This window comes from Delphinapterus leucas, chromosome X (assembly GCF_059928025.1).
Source record: "Delphinapterus leucas isolate spDelLeu-1000000601 "Yukka" chromosome X, BTC_Dleu_Yukka2, whole genome shotgun sequence".
NCBI classification, from domain to species: domain Eukaryota; kingdom Metazoa; phylum Chordata; class Mammalia; order Artiodactyla; family Monodontidae; genus Delphinapterus; species Delphinapterus leucas.
The window spans coordinates 41062745-41072663 of NC_143150.1; the positions used below are offsets into that span (position 1 = coordinate 41062745).

At 37.3% G+C, this 9919-nt stretch overlaps 1 protein-coding gene across 1 annotated transcript; it reads right to left on the reverse strand.

Moving 5' to 3' along the window:
• Positions 1–1734: 1734 nt before the first annotated feature.
• PWWP3B (PWWP domain containing 3B) lies at positions 1735–8001 on the reverse strand. Its single transcript, XM_089904239.1, has one exon. The coding sequence runs from the start codon at positions 5328–5330 to the stop codon at positions 3249–3251; it is 2082 nt and encodes a 693-aa protein (XP_089760365.1). The 5' UTR covers positions 5331–8001; the 3' UTR covers positions 1735–3248.
• Positions 8002–9919: the final 1918 nt, after the last annotated feature.

The window sequence follows — 9919 nt, forward strand, 5'->3', positions numbered from 1 at the left end:
TTCTAATACCTTCACTCCCTTTGACCTTCTCACCAATTCCTCAGTACTCTGGCAAGGAAGTTCTAATATCTCCATCTCATTTACTGTAGCCTGTTGTCCAAGCTTAAAGATGCCACCCAAGCAGCATATGAAGGCAGCTCCAGGACATTGAACCCTGAGTCATAGCTTTGTACTCCTATGACTCATGTCAGTGAGTCCTCAAAATCCATTCCAATGTATATTATCCCAGTTCATACTAGTACACATTAGCTCGTTCCTATAGTTCTTTCTGGATTTTCCACCTAAACAGAGACTGTATTTTGTTCCTTGTGCTGTGATGATGCCTTACCCTTGTCATGAGTTGGAAGCAATGAAAAATATCAGTGTTGGGTGTTGAGAAAGACAAGCAATGTCTTTTTGAGGTAGCTGCCTTAGATGAGGCTATTGCCTTGTCTCTAGGAACAGAGGGGTTGCTCTCCAATAGTAAGGGTTAGGGGGCTGCTTTTACCAGGCTGAGTGTACAGAGGATTATAGGTATTCAAGATTCCCATACTCATCACTATTCCAGGTCTCAGAGTTCTACTCCTTCCTTATTAGGATACATATATTGATATAGAGATCTTTAAATGTTGTGAATGCAGTTTCCATGCAGCTCTGCAACCTTACACTTAGAATCTGGGTCTGATATTCAGCAGTCTGCCTTATGACTGGAGGAGGTGAGGGTCTTCTTAATCCAATGTGTTAGGGTGAATAACAGGTTGTGCATTTCCATTAGACACACAAACCTAGATTACAGATCCAGTTTAGGGCAATCTTAGAGCCTGCCCTAACAACCACTCAGGCTGAAAGGGATCTCAGAATCCACACTGAGTTGGAAGCCAAACTCATCTATTTCCACACCCCAAATGCCAACTTACTTAAAGAGGAGAATAAATGCATGTTTAGGCACATCTTCCTTACTTCAAAATATGCCACAATATAAATGACATCCTAGGAGGAATTAGGTGCCCCTCCTTTACCCCAAACCAAACACCCAGGAACTCACAAATATGGGGAATCCTCGGGCTTTGGTTTTCAAATACAGTTAGTCCATGAGGTTAAGAAATATTTCTCATTATTATGATGAAGAAGTGCATCTTAGTCATTTTAGAAATTAGATTGTCATCTGGCTCACCTTAAATCTGGTACCTTAAATTCTCAGAGCAGAACTTTAACCCACACATTGCTTGCTCTATTGACCCACAATTGTATGAATAAATGAATAAATAAATGAATTAGGTAGTAAATAAAATATTAGAACCAAGAGATAGAGTTAGCTCCACTGAGAAAACAGAAGCTGGGTAATATATCAGAATCAAAGGGACACAATATTATAGAGTAAACAGAGTGTGTTTTCCCAGGGTATAAGGTCCACATATAGTGTGGTGATGGTCTGTTGTCAAATGATCCTCAGAATCATGAGGATCATGAGGAAACTATGTGGATTGGTACAGGCTATATGCCCAAGGAGTCTGGTCTTTGTCAGGCAAGAGACAGGGTCCAGAGAAGGTTCTGTGAAATCTGAAGCTTACACAGTTTTGAAGGCTTTCTTTTAAAATAACACAGAATCAATCATGAAAGTGAATATTTATTTAGAATTATAAGATAATGTATAACAAGCATTAAAATCATGACAACTACAATAAGCAAAAATTCCAAACAAATCATATATATATATATATATATATATATATATATATATATATATATGCAGAAACACCACTAATGTAACTGTACAATCTGAAGTATGGTGAAGTGGACGTTCAAGGTGAAAGATATAATAGTTTTATGGAAAATCAAAACATCGAACTTCTGCAACTTTTACATAAACATGTGGCCATGTGAACACATAACAAAAGCCCAAGAGTGACAGCTGTCTCACTCTGAAAAATGCAGACAGGTTCATGTAGAGCCCTTAGCATTTATTTTTACATCAAACTTTTAAAATAAAATAGCTCTCTTAATATTTATTCTCACTAAAGTCTTGTTTCAAGTTAGAATAAACAGTTCACTGGCTTCAGGCTTTAACTTTCAATTGTGTATTTTTAAACACATTGGGATAATTGTCATATTTTGCCAAATAGAGACTTTTTCTGTGACCCATTTCCAAATTCACAGACTTTGGTCCATCTACTCTTTCTAGTAGTGTGGAATGATTTACCAGTTGGAATTTATATTATTGAAAGCAACTGGAACTACTGCATGAATAAGCCAGATGATAAAAATTGCTTGGTTTGAAACAAGTGACTATGTATTTGGAGATACAAGACTCAGAACAAAGTGCTTGCATTTTCTACAGTTTGTATCAAACCAGATGGGCTCTTAAGCAGTCAGTCTGGACTCATACATCTAGAGTAGCCAGACCATGAATACAATGATTCTAGCTACCTTCCACGTGTGGTCAGAAGGCTATATTAAGATACAGCCAATGTTAGTTATGAAGACAGCCGAAAGCCTGTCTGTTTTAAGAAACCATTCAGCTATTGAATGATAGACACTCCCATACATGGAATTTCAGGGAAGTGTAGAATGGACAATCTTGTTCAAGGCTGCCAAAATTATTTTCTGCATGCTGAGATGTTATTCACACACACAAAGACTGCATGTTGGTAATTCATTAACTTTATTTTTGAATTCCACATTGTTTTCTTGCAAAAGCAATTGTAGTTAGTTATAATATATAGCAACACATCTCTATCTTTGGTTCTATATCTCAGAGATATTTTTTTCCAAAAATAAATAAGCATGGCAAGAAAAATAATTCAGCTATCTTAAGAGAAAACCTAATATTTTATAAAAATTAAGCAAAAATATATAATTGATGCTTTTTAACTTTTTTCTAATTATCTTGCTTAATATCTAATACCAGTGCAACTTTAATGTTAAAATGATTGTGCACACTGTATTTAACTATACAGCATAGACACAAAAATGTCAAAAAACAAAATAGCACTTTCCCTTATAAATCATTTAGGAATTATGCATTCTAAAAATGTATGGGAAAGTAGAACTGCTGAAATATGTTAATAATTTGACTTTGAAGAAGCACAAGAAAAGGAAATGAAGATGTAGGAATAGTCACAGATCCTAGAGATTGCAAAGAAAAAGTGAACTCATCACCCAAAGTCTCCCATTTCTGGAAAATATTTATATGTTAGAATCATTCAGAGATTTTTTAAAAAACTAGCATCTATGGAAGTTCCCTGTTATGGTTTGGACTCTCAGAAGATTTAAGGAGCTTCATTTGTTAATGGTTTCCGTCTCTTTTCGAATATGATTTTTGCATCAAATAATTCTCTTTCCCTGTATCCTAGAGATGGCCCTTTTAGATACTTTGCTTCTGCTGCCTTGTAATCTAATCCATCAACAGCAGAAATTGAATAAATGATTGCTTCCGGCAGAAGAACTTCCAGGATAAATTTAATTTTATCATCTCTTATCAGAGTCAGCATTTTTTCATCTATTTGTTTGTAGATTTCTTGTAAATATTTCACCACCTCATCCAACTGATCTTCATCCTCAAAGTATGTTTCAATACAGGGTGTGAACCTATTTGCATTCAAAAATGATTTCAGCCATCTGGACCCTTTTGTGCCTTTTAAAATGGCTAAAAGATGGCTCTCTGTTCCCTTTGTATTCACAATGAAGTCCACTAGGTTCTTGTTGGCTCGGTCCCGAGCAGACTTCATTCGGTCTGGAAGAATTTTCTGGAAGGACATTTTCTTGGTCTGGGAAGTCACAACCATTGATTCCACAGGATTTTCATTTTGCAGCTTTGGAAATAAGTTCCTGAAGGTATCCTGTTTGATTACTTTCCTAAGTGGATAACTAATGTCAGCAGCATAATACTCAAGGAAAGAGCCTGCAAAAGAACCACAACCTATTCTAACTCTGTAGTCACAAATCAGCGAGATGCACCAGTCAATACTTTCACTGTAGTCCTCCCTGGCTTTATCTACTAGTGCTTGTTTCTCTTTACAGTCAAATTTCTTTAATCTTCTAAAAGGCACTCTAATGCCTCTCTTTTCAGGATTCATATTTGCCTCAACAAAAAGCACACTTGCTTTTCTCTCTTTTCGCCTGATGCTTTTTACCACTGCTGGCCAAAATGGATATTTTTGATATTTAAACCAGACTATCATTCCTGTTTCAAATGAACGTGGCTCATAATGAAAAATGAAACGTGGAAGTTCTTCATCTTCCTCATTGTCATCTAATATGGAAGCATCAATAGAATTTAGATGAACTGACTTGTCAGAAGCTTGAAGTTCTTCCCCAAGTTCCTCAAAATCCAGTCTCTGAAGATTTCTTTCATTATTCACAAGGAGTGAATAATCCATGGCATGGTTAGAGGCACTAAAGGAAACCTGGTGTTCCCATGAAGAAGGCCTAGGGGATGCCACAACACCCATCTCTGATGCCACAGTAGGTTGATTCTGGCTGGTATCTGAGCATGGATTGGAGGGGCCCTCTCCAGGATCTTCACTATTCTCTGAGAAGGTAGAGCATTCAGAGGAAATAGCCAGGGCCTCTGGGCAGATGTCCTGTGCCTCCTCTTTCAAAGCTTTGGGCACAGTGAAGCTATCTGATAGTAAAGTTGGAGTGAACTTTTCATCTTTAACATATACATCCTCCTCTTTAATTGTGGAATGCAAAGGCATAATTGTTGAGATGTCAGTCTTTTTCTTGCTCTCCTTTTCATCCTCATCTTCTGAAAGTGAAGGGAAAGTGTGGCGCCAGCTGAAGTTTTGTGATGACTTTGTTTCCATTTCACTTGGAATAGTATCAATGACTGCATGCACCCGTGATTTATCATTATACAGGGAATCATCACTCTCTGAAGATACTAACAGGGATTTTGAATTTTCATTTTCCTCAAGACACTTTGGTAAGTCTCCTTCGTGCTTCCGATACATTTTACGAGGGGGTGAATCAGAAAGCTTTTGAGGTACATTTTGAGACAGTGTCGTGGTCTCTCCCTCATCTGAACTGCTTGCTTGAATCAAACTTGTTCTCTCATTCAGAATATCCAGTGCCATTTTTAGTGACCTTGCATAGGCTGTTTCCTCTCTAGGTGGGTCACTGGCCTCTGACTGTGCTGCTAGTGAGGAGGCAATAGCTTCAACTTGAGATTTACTGAGGATCTTTGTTTCTGTGCTTTCCACTTTAATTGTTTCATCTAGTGAGAGTATCTGAACTTCTAGGGAAAATGTCTTTTTTCTCTTACTGTTTGATGAAGCCTCAGATCTGGACAAAACTTTTGCTGGCCACAGTTGGCCTTGCCAATTACATAAGACATACTTGGCATCCATTATGATTTAGATTTGTGTGCCAAGAGTTTACTAGCAGAGATTGAGGTGTCTGGCTATTCTTGTCACTGCTAAGGAAGTTCCTACCACAAACAATACTTTTAGCAATGCCCCTGTTAAAACTATAAAGAATTACAAAGGGTTTACAGCTTGTGTGGCCTGTTCTCCTCCAGCTGAATTTCCCAAGGATGCTTGAACACGTTGTTTGAATGGGACGATATGGAAGATACTGAAATAACGAAAAGGAAGAGAAGAGAAGTATCAGCAAATAAAATTATTTTGCCAAAGTTGGTGAGCAACTGCAAATAGAGCAGAGACAGAAGAAAGGACAATGCTCAGTGGGGCATCAGACGGAGGAGAAAAATGCAGAATAATATAAGGTGCGGGATGAGAATTGGAGAAGTGTTTTTATAATATCCCAGACTAAAGAACTTACCCTCATTATTGCACATGATTATTAAAGAGTGACTGTATGTGCATGATGGCAGAGATGGTGTGTCAGGAACTCTATGTTATTAGATATTTTCGGACTTCTGTGCCCCTAATGTTATACCTGGGGCAGCGGGACTCTGAACTTAGCGTGCATCAGAATCATCTGGAGGATTGTTAAAACTAGATTTCTATGCCCTATCATGAGAATTTTATTCAGAAGGTCTAGACAGAATCCAATGTTTTGCACTTCTAATAAGTTATCAAATGATGCTGAGGCTACTTGTCTAAGAACTCTTTGGAAGCACTGCTGTAGCTGAACACACAGCTTTATAAATTTTAAGCTATAAATGCTTCCTTGTCTACCCAAAGCAGGGAGACAAAGATAATAGGGTCTCTATCTCTTGAACCCAGACCACAACACAATGACCTTGTTAATAGCATGAGCTTAGAAGATAAAGGTTTAGAATGGCTACCAGGTTCACATATTGGATAGGATAATTATCAAGGATCTCTTGAGAGTCAAGTGGTTGGATAGGACCTCACATAGAAATCTGAATAGTCTCTTGCATGAATTCTTCATAGTGGTTTAACACATGAGATTCTTTCCACAAAGGAGAAGCTATTACTTTTAATTACAAAACATTATGGCTATAGAACAGGGAGCAAAATGAATTACACCTCAAATTCTCAACCTAACATGATTTTAATATGAAATGTAGTTTTTAATTTAAAAATGCTAAAGCTGCAGAGAAAGAAACAAAATAAATTATACCCCAAGTTCTCAACATGTTTTTAATGTGAAATATTTTGTGAAATGAAAAGAGCCTTACCCAATGTCATGTGGATCAGGAAGGGTCTGGCCCTCTGATCCGTCTGTCTTGATTCTCACTCCAAAAGGAGACAGGCTGTCCAAAAGGAGACAGGGAATCAAACAAATGGACAAGGCATAAAGAAACTTCTCTACCAAAACTTTAGCAGGTGTGTCATTCTGAAACACAGGAATGAAATGAAATCTCATCTGTGATGTAGATGTTTACTGTCCTCCTTGGTTTTATTATTTTAAATTCTCTCTGTGTGATATAGTTATGATATCTGGTTCATGTTTAAATCATCTTTCCCAGGAAAAGTGTGAGGTTAGGACAAGAAAGGGAAGTAACAATTGCCTTGTGTCTACTATGAGCCCGACTATAGATTTTGTTTGAATCCTCAAATCAATCACCGTGTGAATTTTTCATCCTTTACACACATAATTTTTTTTCAACAGAATTTTATTCACACTCTACATGCTGTTTCACAGTCCACTAATACAAAATATGTTTCATTGCTTTATTGGCCTACTTCATAAAAATGGTTGCCTGGAGAAAATTTAGAAAACCTGTCAAGCGCCACCTTGTGACCAGAAGCAGAACTTCAGCCTCCTCAGGAGCTATACACAGAGCCTCAATCACTATCAGATTTTTCTTATTTATGAGAAGGGTGGGAACTACATTTAGCCAGCCAGGAGCCTTTTCAGGCTTCTAGAACTTTCTAAGTTCAAGAGGGTTATTGTGTAGGATAAGAAAATTAAAGTGTCTTCAACTATAATGTTTCTGGTTATAAAACATGCAGAAGCTTATTAAAAATTGAAAAGATGCAAAAGGATATATGCAAAACTAAGTACAACTCTCTATATAAATAATCACTCTGAATATTTTCTATCTTTCCAGAGTTTTTTACATGTATAGATAAATGCATATCATTTCAAAACAACATCAGATCTCAATTAAGAGCATAGTTCGAACATCATCCTACATAAGTATTTTCCACATGATTTATGAATTACTTTAAATGAGGTTTTTTCCACATTTATAACATTTTATCTCAATATTTTTCCTGATGATGTAAAACAAGTAAATGAGTAAGTATATATCAATATTTTAAATATTTTAAAAATAGAGAGCAGTAAAGCTAGTCCTGTCTCTACAACTACACAAATAAACAATCCTGTTAATAGTGTGGCAGATATGTTTTCCCAGATTTGGTTGCATGAATTATATAGTAGCATATATATGTTTTACCAACACACATATTTATTTTTAAGTGAGATAATATAACAAATGCTATGCTACAAATTGCTTTTTTCACTTTATTTCTCAGACATTTCAAATCTCTACATGTAAAGGATTATGTTTTTATTTTCCAGATACATAGGTATTCCACTTATGGATGCACCCTGCCATATAATATTTTTAAAATTGCTAGTAGAAATAAGCCAAATCCTCTCTCTGTCTCACTCTTAAACTTAAAAGATATAGAAAAATGGTTATTGCTGACCATGGCCATACCTGTGGTCTGAAAGAATGAGTTGCAAGGAGGACACAGGCAGGGCTGTAGCCAACACAGCAACCAGGCTACACGCTTGATCAGGTCCAGAAAAATTTCCACTATCGGCAAAAGACTGGGGTGGGAGGGGTATGTCTGCATGTCTGTGTGTATCTATGAATGCTTATGTGTTTGAAGCAAATTAGATGTGCTGTTTCAGCTTCATTTTTCTTTCATGATTATAAAATTAATCATGGGGAAATCTACTCTAAAGATGGTGATATAGGCTAAGAAATAATATTAAAATAGTAACTTGACCATCCAGAAATGCTAACATGGGGGCTTATTTTCTCCCAGATTTTTAAAAAAAATCACACATATATACATGCATATATATGTGCAAGTGTCTTCACTCAAATACATACTTGTTCCCCTTTCCACGCTCATGTACAGGTGACACACACATAGTCTATGTGTCAATCAAATTATAGAAGTATTTCCCTCCATGCTGTCATATATTTTTATCCATCATTTTCTGTGTAAATTAATAAATGCTTAAAAATTCAAACAGTAACAGAGTGTCTAGCAATATAAGCATCGAATGCCAAGTCAATAAATTAGCATGAACGCCCATGCTGCACTGAGGTCTTAATATAGAGGCTGTAATCTGATCACCCCTTCTCCCACTGTGGACTTTTAAAGCACTGGGAGATACAAAAATTCCAAAGGATTAATTCTTTCAAAATGCCAGCAATTATCTCAAAACCACACACTTATCCCACCACTCTAAGACCACTGTCCCTATTTTTCTCATCTTCATTCTAGGGTCCTGAGGAATCCCTATAAAATAATTAGCTTTAAGACAGCCATTACCTGGAAGCTTCTTGTCAGCTGCAGCCTGGTGAAATGCAGCTCCTCCCCCAAGACTGGTCAGGCGCAGCTCACTCCCAAGCTTCTCAGAGAATGCTCCACCCCCTCCCTGTGATGAAGACAGACGGTCCTTCCCTGAATTATGGGAGGGAGAATTGCCCAGTTAAACTGCTGAAGTGTTAAAGGGTAGAAATGTTCCTTTTTAAAGAACTTGAAAGTGAATTGGCAACAAGTGTCTGTTTAGTTTCCCTTAGGGTGGTGATTTCTTGAAGAGGTTGCAAATCACTTTATTAAAAAAAAAACTAATTTAAACTATTTTATCATATTTTTCCTTGCCTTCTCTGCACCTTACCTTGGTAGGTAAATTTAAAACCCAGCTGGTCATGCTTCATTAAAATAGTTCACCAAGGATCTTGACTGGGATTGCACTAAAACTGCACATCATTTTGGGGAATATGACTTCTTTATAATTTTTTGAATGTTTCCAGGCCATGGTATGTCTCTCCTTTTATTCAGTTCTTCTCTTAAATGCTTCAGAAATTTCCAGAGACGTCTTCATGAACACGGATATTTCTATCAGAGGCTGAAAATCACTCATTAGGCAGGAAAGCACCCATTTCATATACCCTCATCAATAAATGGCAATTACTTCTTCTTATATTTTATTGGTATTTTTCACTCACACAATTCAATGTGGGGGAAATTAACTTTCAAAAATTCACATGTATTTGTATGTCTGAAATATATCTTGCACATTTTATTAGTTAAAATTCTCCTGTGTAGGGGCTTCCCTGGTGGCGCAGTGGTTGAGAGTCCACCTGCCGATGCAGGGGACACGGGTTCGTGCCCCGGTCTGGGAAAATCCCATATGCCACGGAGTGGCTGGGCCCGTGAGCCATGGCTGCTGAGCCTGTGCGTCCGGAGCCTGTGCTCCACAATGGGAGAAGCCACAACAGTGAGAGGCCCGCATACCGCAAAAAAAAAAAAAA